This window comes from Rhamphochromis longiceps, linkage group LG15, assembly GCF_057381845.1.
Source record: "Rhamphochromis longiceps isolate RC_006_pf linkage group LG15, R_longiceps_female_GT1.1, whole genome shotgun sequence".
Classification (NCBI taxonomy): Eukaryota; Metazoa; Chordata; class Actinopteri; order Cichliformes; family Cichlidae; genus Rhamphochromis; species Rhamphochromis longiceps.
The window spans coordinates 42,202,458-42,216,581 of record NC_140571.1 but is presented as its reverse complement, the minus strand read 5'-3'; the positions used below and the strand labels follow the sequence as shown (position 1 = coordinate 42,216,581).

General features: G+C 45.9%; 1 protein-coding gene across 4 annotated transcripts in view; it reads left to right on the top strand.

The window, feature by feature from the left end:
* The window catches only part of ttll7 (tubulin tyrosine ligase-like family, member 7), an 82,183-nt gene that overhangs the window by 25,717 nt on the left and 42,342 nt on the right, over positions 1-14,124 (top strand). For all 4 annotated transcript variants that reach the window (XM_085382098.1, XM_085382099.1, XM_085382100.1 and 1 more), the window contains exon 9: positions 4,720-4,878. In XM_085382098.1, coding sequence (XP_085238224.1) covers positions 4,720-4,878 — 159 coding nt within the window. The remainder of the gene's footprint in view (positions 1-4,719; positions 4,879-14,124) is intronic.

Sequence of the window (14,124 nt, the reverse complement as noted above, 5' to 3'; positions counted from 1 at the left end):
TTCCACTTGTCTTTGCACTAGGATGATGTCGGAGTAAATGTGCAGTCATATTCGTTGTGTTCCCACTAGTGCTGTCAGCCTTAATCTGAAATGACCTTAACGCCACAACACGGCCAATCTCCGTTAACGAGCTACCGCGGATCGCCCTGAGCGTGGGGCTGGACGGCCAACACGTTAACGAGCTAAATGCGCTAACGCACTAGCTCCCACCCATGTAATTGAACATTGCGTGGCACATCCAACATACTGTTTTACTTTAGTCCATGACGCGCTTACCTTCAGGGTCATACGTCACATGAAGACCAAAATAGTTCCAAAGGTCAGATCTGAATGAGGGTGCGGGAGGTCCATGTTGCAAGGAGAGCTTAACTTCTGTCTTGCTAGCTTGCCCTGCGTTCAGTGAATCTGCGTTCGACTACTCCGCCTAGGCTGCACTGTCGAGCGCAGATCCACTGAGCGCTCAACACAGACAGCATCGTCAGAAGGAAAGTTGATAAAAATTAATTTAAAATTTTGTATTGTTCGATACATATGCGTACAGAACCGAAAGCACTGTATCGAACGGTTCAATATCGATACGAGTATCGTTGCACCCCTAATATATATATATATATATATTCTATTTTATGTGAAACACTGACATCTCTTTCGTATGAAGGCATTATTGATGTGCTGTATGGGACCTAGGTTTCTGAAGAGCTGTAGCTTTGTTTTTTTAAATGTGAATTTTGTTTGCAAGAACATGTGCAGGGTTTTTTTTTTTGTTTTTTTTGCCTGTCTCATTTGGTTCTTTAGCCATCAGAATTGTTGTCTGAGGACCAACAAGGATACCCAATGGATTTATTTTGCCAAATGGATCATCGTGGCATTGCCGTATTGGTCCATTTGATCGACCTTTGTTTTTATTATTTATTATATTTTATTTTCAGATGTTACAGACGGGACAGACATGAGTGAGGGATAGGAAAGGGAGAGAGAAAGAGGAAGGAAAAGAAAAACAGAAGGGGAGAGGGACAGTGAGAAAGGGGGGGGAGAAAAAAAATCTCCTGGATCACCTGTTGAGAGAAAAAGAAGAGAAAACAAGCAAAAAAAACCAAAGCAACATACTAAACACAACACCATCGCATTAATCTAGCTAAGTGTAAACAGCAGTAAATACTAAATATTCAATGTTGTTGTGCAGCACGCAGGACCGACAGCGCACAATGTGCTTTGAAGTAGCAGCCAAGAAAGGTGTAATTTAAGTCTACGAACAGTGAACACCCGTGTGCATACCTGTGTGGATCAGCGCGCTTGTATTCAAATGGTTTCCACATGTAATGGTCTGCAAGAGGATGTAGAGAGCCATAGCCCCATCCCCCAGGGCATGAAGCAGGCATGGAGGAGATCCAGGCCCCAGACATCCAGAGGCCCCACAGTGCGAGAGCCCAAGGAGGACAACCGGAGGGGCATCCGTGCCACCCTCCTGGGTAGGGCTGAGGATCCCCAGACGAGGCGTCACCCAGTAGCCACCGAGCAGAAGCTAGAGGGGGCTGCACCGGCGTGCCCGCCGGCTCTGCCGGCAGCCAGCTGTGCCAGAGTGAACCGAGCCGCAGGCCCAGAGGCCGGAGGCCTGAGTGCCCCCCGCACCCCGGAGGAGGCCTGACCGAGCAACAGGCGCCAGGCCCCGCTAGGTGCAGGTTTAAGTCTATCAACACATACAGTCTCCCTACAACCCCCGAAGTCTCAAACAAAATGCTTCTGACTCGATTCGAGGACCCTGAACTGGCCGTCATACAGCAGATGCAGTGGTGTCCTTTGGGCATCGTGCCTGACAAAAACAAACTTAGAAGTTTCTAAAGTCTTTGGGTCAAAGGTGTCAGGCAGGCAATGGTGCACTGGACTAGGAATGTGAGCCAAGTCCACTTGAAGGAGTGGGGGATCGGCTGGGGGGTTTCTCGGGCAAGAATTCCCTGGGAACACAGAGGGGCTGACCAAGAACCAGTTCAGCCTTGGAAGCACCAAGATCCTCCTTAACCGCAGCCCCCACAAAACCCATGGTAGGGAGTCAACCCAGTTGCCACCTGTTAGAGAAGCATGGAGCGCAGCCTTAAGCAACCTGTGGAACCGCTCACACATCCTGTTAGCTTGCGGGTTGTACGCAGTGGTGCAGTGGATCCCGACCTCCAGGCCATCAGCCATGGCAGCCCAAAGCTCCGAAACAAACTGGGGCCTCTGTCAGAGGTAATGTCAGCTGGGGAAACGCGAAACCCAAGTTGACAAAAATGCCCTGGCCACCACCGCCGCGGTCCTGGATGACAGGGGGACCGCCTCTGGCCACCAGGTGGTACAGTAGCTTGTAACCTTGTGGTAGGGGACCCATCAGATCAAAATGCACATGATCAAAACGTTTGCCAGGGATGAGGAATGGCGCAAGGGGTGCCTTAGTGTGTCTATGGACCTTTGCGCGCTGGCATGAAACGCACGCCACTGCCCATTCCTACACAGATTTGCGAAGGCCTGCCCAAACAAACTTGGAGCTGAGGCCCGGACCCCCGGGTGTGATAGAGCATGCGCCGATTCAAAAACGCAACAACACCATGAAACGGGAACCACCGAGCGTGGGCGGCTGATGGAAACGTCGCATGATTAATGGGCTGTGAGGTCAGTTTCTTGATCATTAATATGCAAATCGTGACCACTGATCAACAACCACTAATCAAAGCTCACTGATCAAAGCCCACTGATCAAAGCCCACTGATCAATGGCCATGAGTACCATTCACAGAGAGTTGGAGAATGGCTGCACTCACAGCATTGTAACACGGTGAACGATGTACCCTCAGCCCCCCTCCTCGATTCAGAGGTGATCTTTTCCTTTTCACGTACTTCTTCAGAAGTCACCTGGATGAAAACGCTACGTTCCAGATGAACAGAATCAAGTTTTGGGGCGGAAAAATCCTGGATGTGGGAAATGGGATAACGAACGCTGCACAATGCCCAGGCGCTCTATAGTCGCAAGCTAGCAGCAAAAGCAGCTGTAGGCCGAGGTGGCAGTCCGGCAGCCGCCGATGCTTCCAGGCAGGAGCTGACTTCCTCTTCGGACCTTAGCATGTTCGCCCCAGGGGTCACCAATGTGGAGGTATGAAAGGATAACACGAGAGATCTCAATATTTTACTTCAACTTTAATCTCGGCTTCACACAACTCAACACTCAAGGCGCCAAAAGCCCAACCCTCTCACTTCCCCTCACACCGGGTGTGAGTGGAGCCACCTGGTGGTCCACCACAGGGGTCATTTTGAAAACAGCGTCTGACTACAAATGAGCTAGTTATGGATTTTATATTTTTATATTTACACACACACACTGAGGCGAAAATAAATAAATAAAAACGAAAAAATCTGAAACTGCATTTTAGACTTTTTCCAACATCTAAAGATACGTTTTGTTCATATGTAAAAATTCTCATGTTTTTATGCATTAGTTTCCTTGACAGAATAATACATCACTGACAGAGTAATGCAGTATTTATTCTCCATATACTCACTATTTTCCTTTATTGCATTTTAGAATATTTCCTTTTGGTTTTTTATTTTTAATGTGCCTCGTTTAATCCAGTGATACTGTTACGTAAATTTAACAAAGGAAGCCACAGATCGAAACATGAAAAAAAATAACTTGTGTATTAATTTGGTATTTGGATAAATATAAAGATTACAAAAACAAAAATGAATAAAATGATTTAAAAAGAAGCAGGCTAAACCATTCTAGCTCAAAGCTAGCAAGATACAGGCACGCATCCACACACATAAGGTGCGAGGCAGTGGCCAGTGCTGGGGGCTCAGGATAAGGAGGGAGGTGATGTGGGCAGGGACAAAGGACACACACGCGTGTGCATACACCAGCCACTGCTGGGGACTCTGGGCATAAACAGTGGTAGTGGGACCAGGTGTTTGTGCTGGGCAGCCTGTGGGGTCAGACGGGTGGATGGATTGTCATATGGTTGGAGGTGTGTGAGCGACAGACAGATAGAAAAGGGAGAGGGGGGTGCAGCCTTATCAGGCCAGGGCCAGACCACCATACACCTCTCCTGCACCCAGCAGTCAGTCTGGACTGGGCAAACTGCAGGCCAGCAGCACTGTGTGGGGCTTGACTGGTGAGGGTAAGCTATGTGCAACGTGTTTGTGTGTGTGTGTGTCAGACTGAGCATGTTTACCCCAGTTGCACGCTGGGAGTAGGCAGGCTGGTAGCAGCCAGCACAGATAGGTGCAAGCACAAACATGCGCACAGGTTGGGCACCACAAGCAACGGAGATGGACCACCACCAACTTTTGTGAAAGTCTCTGTGTGAGAGCAATTCAAAAGGCTTTAGCTTTTAAACCGACAGACTGTCTTTATAACGCATTCGAGTTCAGGATTAAATAAACATTTCATTCGCGCCTCTGTGGAGCATGTCTGTGGGTTGCATTTCTAGTGTGTCCGTCACCATTGCTTCGTTGTCAGTTTTGTCCTAAATACAAAGGTACAATCCCTTATCTGCAGTTTTAAAATGAAATTAAAGCAAAGAGTTTTAATTTCACCATTTCCTGATTAAGGAGACCTTTTAATCAGCAGCTATGAAGCCCACAGCCTATGGCTTCTTAGGATAAACGAAACCTACTAAAGAAAAAAGTACAATTGAGTTCTCTTTGTAAATGCAGCTGGCTGATTCTCTCTGGCTTTGTGTGTCTGTCTTGCCAGGAGCTGGTGGTGAAGACATTAATAGTAGCTGAGCCCCACGTGCTGCACGCCTACCGCATGTGTCGCCCTGGCCAGCCACCGGGGAGTGACAGCGTCTGCTTCGAGGTCCTGGGCTTTGACATTATTCTGGACCGCAAACTCAAACCCTGGCTATTGGAGGTATAATTCTGTTTATCTACAGTATATGTACAGCATGCATGTGTGTGTAAAGCTGGTTAAATTGGAGAAGTGTGTTTCTCTCAAAAGCTAGAATATATTTTGGAGGCGTAATTTCACTAGATAATTTGAGATATTTAATTTCTAGACTACTATTACTATTTTTCTGTATACTGTTAGTATGTCATGCTAAGCTACTATTTGTGTGTGCTATTTTAAAAACACTTTCAACAAAGAGTGAAGGTACACTTGTATTCTGTCTTCTGTGATTTCTAACGTTTCTGTAAAGTCTCACCTGTCTGCGCTGCTACTGAAGTGACAGCGGCTCCAGACTGATGTAATGTGGTATAAGCAGGAGACAGGGAGACGTTACCGCACACTGACAGAAAGCATAAACACACACTGATTTGTGCCCACACGCTCTGGTCCCCACACACAAACACCCGCACGGTCTGCAGTACGTGTTTACGCGCCTCCGAACACACGGAGAGACTCTTGTAAAATGAAAGGAACTCACACAATCGCAGCCATGCACGCTTGATTACACGCATGCGGGCATTCATGCACACCCATAGATGCATACAGAAATGCATGAATATACAGCAGCCTATAAGACACGATAAAGACACCCCACCCCATACCCCCCTGCAGGCTTTAAAATATAGGCCAGAATAGCAGGTTGACTAGTAATTCTTCAAGTGTCAGTCTCGAGTGTCAGGCATGCAGGAGATTGAGTCAAATTCAGATTCCACTCCAGGATTTCTATCTCACTGCTCTGATGTCAGCAAGTGAGTTAAAGTGTGACCTAAATCCTTTAACCCAAAGTGGCTGCACCTCCACCCCCATCCCACAAATTGACTCGAGGATGGGGAAATGCCTTGGGGATAATTGTTTGGGGTTTCTTCCCCCCATCATGCCAACCCAAAATAACATTTTTAGGTTTTTTTCTGAGATTTTGGAGAAACAAAGTGACATTTGATAGTTGGTTGGTATTTTCAGGTGCTGGCATTTTCTATCATCTTGGAATTAGGGTGCTATTATTACCCTACGTGACATTTCTTGTGTAGCTGAGCAGTTGCAGTATAAGACAAAAGGATGTACAAGAGAGAGCAAGAGGATGGTGTTCCTTTTGACTGCTGGTGCACCGTGACAGCATTTGTGAGCATTTCGTGTGTGTGTGTGTGTGCGTGTGTGTGTGCGCATGTGTGTGTGTGTGTGTGTGTGTGTGTGTGTGTGCGTGTGTGTGTGTGCGTGTGTGCGTGTGTGTGTGTGTGTGCGTGTGTGTGTGTGCGTGTGTGCGTGTGTGTGTGTGTGTGTGTGTGTGCGTGTGTGTGTGTGTGTGCGCGTGTGTGTGTGCGTGTGTGCGTGTGTGCGTGTGTGTGTGTGTGTGTGTGTGTGTGTATGAGACATAGCAAACAGCCGTGAATGCAGTTGTTCCACTCCAGCAGTAATGATCCCCCCTGTGCTACTAGCAGCTCTCTATAAGTCTCATCAATTAACATCCCACGTACACACGCACACACACAACCCTGCTTCTCTTTCACGCAACATTTACAGCAACAATAATTTATTTCCCAAATTCAACTGATTAGTCAGGGGATAGTTGCTAGCAAAGAGACCCCCTCTCAAATCCTCACTGCGTACACTGTCAAGATTGAAAATAACTTTATTACCACTTTTTAGCCCGTCGACGTTCGTTGCTATTCAGCAGGGACGCAACAAGCAGGCGGGCCCATAGGCTGGTTTCCACAAACGGTACCCTATGGCAAGCCCTCAGGTCTAAATTTAATTTTTCAGCAGATCGCTTTGCAACATTTTGTAGTAAACTGAATCTATTTCAGCCCATTTCACCATTTGTTTTAACTTTCTGTTTTCTTCCTGCCCTCGAGTCGATACGAAACAGTAGAAATTAAATTGAACCACAATCTAGGTCTTACGGGTTTGTTCTGGATTTGTGGACGCCCACCACTCAGGTTTCCTTGTTGGTGTCACTGTGAATTACACGTGCCATGCTTCGTTGGGGCTTCACCCAGACTGCTGTTCCGACACTGTCCTCTCTTGCTCTTTTAAATGTCAGAGTTGGTTGTCGGACATGCAAACTCACAACCAGGAAATGAATGTTCAACCTGCGTAGACTCAAAAGCCAGTTGGATACGTGAAAGCTAGATGGTATCATATACAAGAAACTGTCAGATCATATTATCCCTGTTCTTTGCGTTTGTGTTTTTGTCAGCTGTTTTTGAGAGCGTGTAGGAGGATGGAGAGGGAAGAAGAAAAAGGCTGTGTTTCACATCCTCCAATTATACCTTCAGAAAGGAGACACGAGGGTTTTTTTCAGTGGGGCAGCGTGATATTCAAAATAAGGCTCCAAACTCCTGTGTTAGAGGATGCATTTGCCTCTTTGTTGCAACTGCAAAAAAAGGAAAAACCCTCTGTGATACAGTACACTATCTCTTTGTAAGTGGACACAAGCACAGAGATATCATTGGAAATATACTGATAACAAACACAGAGGAATAAAGAGGGACACTCCACAGACCTGCAGACACCTGCTAAGTAGCTTGTCACACCGGTGAGTAGAGAGTCTCAAACCACGGCCAGCCATCAAAGAAGGCGCATTGTGCTCAAAGCAAAACGAGAAAGGGGAGACGGGAAGCTAAAAACGAGAGCGAGGGAGAGAGACAGGCTTTTGTGCGATCCTTGTCTTAATTCAGCAGAGTTTTCAACACAGGTTTTACCTCCTATTGACATTCAAAACATCAGCACTACATAGGCACACACACACGCACAAAGACACACACATACACGCACTTGCTCAAATGGCGTAACCTGAGATATTCACTTTCATTAAACCAGCCCAGACAGCATCTGTGTTTCGTATAGGAAAGGCGTTTCATTGAGCCGTGATCTTTGCTTCATGCAGGCGCACACTCAAGTGCGCGCACACACACTCACTTGCATATCCAAGCACGCATTCAAACACGCCTCTCTGCCTAGACTGTAGTTTCTATCGTCAAGGCTTTTGCTCTTAGCGGTTCATTGAGTGTTTTCTTTCTCTTTTAAAAGCAAAAAACCCAGAAAAAAAACAAACAAAAAAACGAAGCAAACCAGGAGAAAAGTAAAAATCGCTGCACGTGTTCTGTTTAGCTCAGTAGTTGCCTCGTGGCACAAGCTCATGAATTCTATTAGCATGTAGTGGTGTTATCAGATGGCACTATACAGGCCAAAGGAACCAGCAAGCTTCAAAAAATCCAGCGTCAGGTGTAAGGAGTGCATTTACTTGTTGGGGAAATGCAGCAGCGGGACAATATTACGGCCCCGCACCCCTCGACCCTGCAGCCTCTTTAGGGCCCGTGGCCTGTAAGCTGGCATGACAAATAGTTTCAAATTTACAGAGAAAAATATAAAAATGGGAGAGGACAAGACGTATACACACACACACACAAAACTATTGCCTTAAATTTTCCACCCCTGAAACAGAATCTGACAAAGAGCGCAATTTAGCGTTCTCACGAGGTCCTGATGGGTACCCGCGGACCCCCAGCACAAGGACCAGTGAACTGAGGCCCAGCCTCATTACAGGCTCTGGCTCACTTCATTTTTTAAGCTGTTTCCCCACATGCAGCATAAAAAAGCTCCAGCTGGTCAACTCTAAATAAGAAGAAACAAGTGCTTGTAGTGAGCATGAATAATTAGAAACCTCCCCGGTCCCCGCGAAGCTGTCTCTCTAGTGCCGGGCTCCAGGCAGCTTAGAGGCTGGTCGGCCTGCTTGTTAGGGCTACAGTCAGCATGTGACGGTGTGCTTGTGTCTGTGTGTGTGTGTGCAGAAGTGAATGTAAGTTAGCGTGTCTAAATTTGATTTGCACTGTGTGAATGTTTGCAGTGTTTGGTACTGTACTGTGTTCGGCTGGACGTTAAACACATCATGAGAGATACAGCCGAGGATGTGTCTGCGATTTTGTGTAAATCTTCTACTCCCTGTCCGCGTGTGTGTCTGTGCGTGTGTGTCTGGATGAATGGTCTTTGCCCCTCTGGGAATAGCCCTCTGTAGTGTGTGGTACGCTACCCTCATCTGCTTACCGACTCCAGCCCATAGTCTTGCTTTTATTCAGTGAGGTTGGCAGGTTTTACTCTTCTGAAACACACACGGGCCTATTCAGGAAGAGAGAAGGAAGAAGCTGGGCGACTTTCACTGCGTTTTATGTGTCATGTTAAGATAGCGTTGCACAAAGGCAGCTTGATTGTTGACGGCAACAATTTCACTACCATCCCCTCATCCATCTCATGTGCTCTTTCTTCGTGTCCTGTCCCCCTTTTTAGGACCGCCGTGCAAAATGATTGGCAGCTAATGAGGCGGGCGTGGTTAGGCAAACTGTGGCACGGGCTTGCTCGTCACGGGCTGTTTGTGTGTTTGTATGTGTGACTGGCCATTACAAAAACAGACCAACAGTCTGCAGCTGGGCTGCTTCCCCATGGGTGGCGATTTTTCACCCTTCCCCTCACCCCTTCCTGCAACTTTCCCCTCTTTGTGTGCTTTGTGTCTCGGATTGTTTCAAGATGAGTTTTGGTTTGTCCTTCCAGCCCATCAGAGCCAACGTAATCCAGACTTCCTTTTTCTTTGGCGTGTTTGTGGGAAGTAATCTGCATTGGCAACTGTAAACAGATGCACAGAGACAAACACATCGATAGTTTTCACACTTTCCTATTTTCCAACCACATACAGACACCAATTGAGTTGGATCTGAGGAAATACTGCTAATGCCTTGGGTGGAATAAACAGTGGCTCACACTTGTTCAGATTTCCAGTAGAAATTCTATTTAATCTGTGGAGAATGAGGTAAAAATGTAATGTTCTTATAGCCTTTCATAAAAGTGTAAAGAGTAGAGATGTTTTCCGGCTACTCTTAGAGGATGGATTTAGAGGTTAGCCTGCCTTTCACATATTTCCTGAGGAAATTTCAGAAGTGTTTCCTAACACCTGCTACAGCCGACTCGAACATTATTGTGTATTCAGAGTGATTAAAGAGGAATTTACTTGCTACCTGTGCTCTCCAAATAATTTTCATCCCTTCATGATTGAATTTTCTAGGGTAAATGATAGAGGAGAATACATACAGTCTGATATTCTCAATTATCTTTCCGAGTCTCTTTTGCCCTCTTCCACCTTTCATTCTCCTTTTGTCTTTGATTAATCTTTGGCACTTAGTGGGATTCATTCTTGTTTAAATGTACATGGATATCGTCCTTACGCTCTGAGGGGTTGTCCTTCCACTTGTAAACCCTAGGTGGCAGTAGTGACCTGCGAGCCACTCCCCGGCTTAAAAGAGGTTTATTAAAGAATAATTAGAATGATGTATGGGACTGTCTGTCTCTATCCACATCCATTTTCCCCCAACATGACTATTTCATGGAATAAGTATCAAATTAGGCGCGCACGGGCTTTGTATGTGGGGCAGTTGAAAACATACACCAACTCTTAGTCATTTATCATCAGGCGTGTACGGCAGTGTCAGTGTGTTTGTGTGCGCACGTGTGACTGAGAAGGAAGATGCACGTTTATGAGTGACATAGGGAACTGCAGCAGCTACAGCTGGCTCTGTGGCATCTTTGAAGGGAAGACATGTTTTCCCTTCATGTTTGTGACAGTCAGCTCTGGACTTCAGATTGTGACTGATGATTTGTTTTTGTTTGAAGACTCTTGTATAGGTGACTTACTAGATCCACTTAAACCGCATTTAACTACCTTGGATTGTATCCCTTGCATCTTTTCCATGTCTTCAAAAAGCAAGGGAGGTCAGCAAAGCTAAATAGTGTCCCACTCACTTCCAGGACCTTTACCAGACTCCGCTAGAGTGTCCCTGCATCCGAGTGGACCACGTAAAATGCCACAAAAAGAACAAAACGGTGATTGATAAGACGGCTGAAACAAGAGAGCGACTTAACAGGGTGGCTGGCTGTCTGTCTTGCTGTCGCTCTACTACTCATGCTCGGTTTCCCCCTCTCCCTTTCTGCCTCCCTCTCTCATTCCACCATTGTGCAGCAACAAACACTCCATTCTGACAGCGGTTGAACTGTGCCGATACCCTTGAGCGTGCGGGGCAAAATGGGAGGCTTGTCAAAGCAGTGGTTGTTTACACTCTGCCAGGAATAATAAGAGGGGGTAGTTTTTCTGAACCGATTAATCACGAGCAGCCCTTGTACTTGTTTTAGAGAGCATTCCAGACGCAGAATAAATGTCGATGTGGGGTGGCAATTTGTTGTGGAAATAAAGCAGCTGATTGTTGTTGATCCGGTGCCGTTGCTATATTATTAGGGTCTGTGCGGCGAAGCTGCAGAAGCCACAGGTACAAACTGTTTAACGTCCGCTGCATTTTTAGCAGCGAGCGAGACGCATCGTCATCGCCAGGTTAATGGTTTTATTCATAATTGAAGTGATAACAACAGACAGAGCATCAGTTAGCGTCTCATCATAATACGAGTGGAGACTTTATTCTCTGTAGTTGTGCAGAACGACCTATGACCCGGTTTATAGTGATCTCATTGTTAGGCATTTATTGTGCTGTTTGGCTCATATTTGCTTACTGGCTATCCTTGGGCAACACACTTAGATCTCAATTATAATGTTATAATGCCGTAACTTCATTATGTATCAAGTGCCCTGAGATGACTTCTGTTATGATTTGATGCTATATCAATAAAAGTGAATTAAATTTACTTGAATGAGATGCTTCAACAGATCAAACATCAACAGATCCATGTTCAAACCAGTGGCTGAATGGAATTTTCCACTTGGAAATCACCAGGCATTATCAAATTAAATAAGCCATGTAAAATTTACCGGTTGCATTTCTCCCTGTTTTGTTTGTACTTTAGTGCTCAAAATAAAGATCAGTAGAGGGACTTGCTGTTCACCGAAAATTCAAACCAAATGGATGGTTTAAAAAAAAAGTCTCACGAGGCTCCCCGGCAACAGCCTGTATTTCACAGTGGTCTTCATGAACGATGGCAGGTTACGGTTTTCTCTTTTTTTTTTATGAGCCATCTCAATCCCACGACTCAAGGTGCTGAAAATAAAAGCTTTACATTTCCCGTCTTTGTTTTTGTTATAACCCTTTCATCTCTGTACGTTTAATTCAGTAATCAGATGGGGATAAAGGGTCCTGTGAAAGAATTAAAGACCGATATGCTTTTTGACCAAGTGATATTTTGGCTACAGCGATGCGTCGCTGAAGCTGAACCGAATCAAAGAATGAGTAAAAAGGAGTTTCTAATCTTTTCATCTGACGTTTTTATTGAATGCATCTTGGAGCAACCGAGGGCTCCTTTAAGACCCTGCCAGAGTTACTTAAGGAAATCAGAGTGGGGGGTTTTGGGAGCCTGCAGGGGTTCATTAGGACCAGACTGGTTCAACTTCCTTTTGCCAGGGAGGAAACAGAGAACACAGAAACACAGAGAGCGAGAGAAAAATGAAGAGAGGTAACGACCGGAGAATGAGGGCTAGCACGGGGAGGGAGCGGGGACGGGAGGGGAGCGCAGGGTCAGTGGTGACCAGTCAGAAAAACACGGTGAGAGACAGAGTGGAAATAGAAACTAGGGAGGAGAGGAGTGCAGCTGGCTGCAAGAAGAAGGTGAGAGACAAAACAGCTGAGGGAGAGCAAAGAAAGCCAGCGAGCGCTGCGATGCCAGTCTCTCCTGGGACAGCTTGACACCACGAATCAAACTAAGAAACGAAGACAAGTAACGAGACGAGCGTCACCAGGATCACTGCCAGTCTGGCTCTTACCTATGGGCTACGGCGCTCTAAAGCCATACTGTTTTCACCGTGGCTGTCACATTGGCGAGCGCTCTAAATGAACACAGACCTTCTTTTATTTATTTTTTCTTTAGTAATGTTTCACTTTCTTTGATAAGATAACTGCAGGATGAAGTGGAGCGCCGTCCTCCTCGGCACAGAGAGGATTGTACACTTCATTCTTTTGAGCGAAAGAGTTGCATAGGGTCTCTCTGTTCCTGTTTTCCTCATGGCGCTAGAACACATTCATCACCCCCGTACTGATAAATGGCTGCTGTATACAAAATAATAAAAAACACACGCACACGCACGCTTACAAGGGCACGTCCGTACAAACACACTTCATATTTGTGAGGCTTTTGTAGCTCACCTGTGATATTTATGGAGTTATTGCCTAAACTAGTTAAAGGGACTCAGGCAGTGACAGCCCAGGGAAGGTTATATGCATATTTACAGACAGCCACAGCTCAGTATCGAGTTTCTGAGGAAATAGCAAGAATAAAAAGCTTCCTGGTATCACAACAGTCACGTTTCTTAGGTTAGTTTGGGTGTAGCTGCTGATCGCTGGAAGGTGCAGATTTACATTTTTTCTCCTTTATTTTATTTTCTATAGCTGCCTCGTGATCCTAATGCGCAGTCTTTCAGCAGTTACGGCCTTTTTTGGGGGGGGGGGGGTTACGCACACACGCTCTGGCTCTCGCAGTTCCTGGGAGTCTAGCAGCGGTGTAAATATTATCTTACATCACTGTTCCCGAATCTGCCACACAGCACTGAGCACCTTTATGTCAGGATTAGTAATGGGTAGTTCAGATGTAGGAGAGAGAAGGAGGGATGGAGTTACAGAGAGCTACCCCCACAACCCTTGAGAGGCTTTGCATGCCGTCTCCAAAGGGGCTTTCAAATTTTGGTGCTCGGGAAAACCTCATGGTTCCAAATAGCTTGATGCTGCACGCCAGCCTTTTTTTCCATCCATCTCTTTTACCGTCCTTTACCCCACATTCCTGATTGGTGGATAGAACGGGATCTGTAATAGACACTAAAACCTGTGATTAGCTCAGTTTTGCTCTGTTACTGAAATCCCGACTTGTGATTGGCTGTTGTCCTGCTTTGATGTGTTCAACTGTATCCAACGGCTTTTTTCCAAAGGAAGACGGGAACTAGAGGAATAGTGTTTGTGACACAAGTACTCACGTTGACTGCAGAGTAAGGCTACTGGGAGAGGTTGAATTTCCAGCTAGACGCCCAGACAGTTGGCTGTGATTTTCATTCACCCTGATTTTGACTTCAGGGTACATAAACATTGTCAATGAATTGAGAAAAAACCCCGGAAAATATATTAATAGGAGGACATTGTCTGTTAAGGTGATGTTAACTGTTGCTGTTCATAACCTCTGATTTTGTTGAACTGATTTATAGCAACAAAGTGACAAAATTCCCTTCGCTACTCAACAAATAAA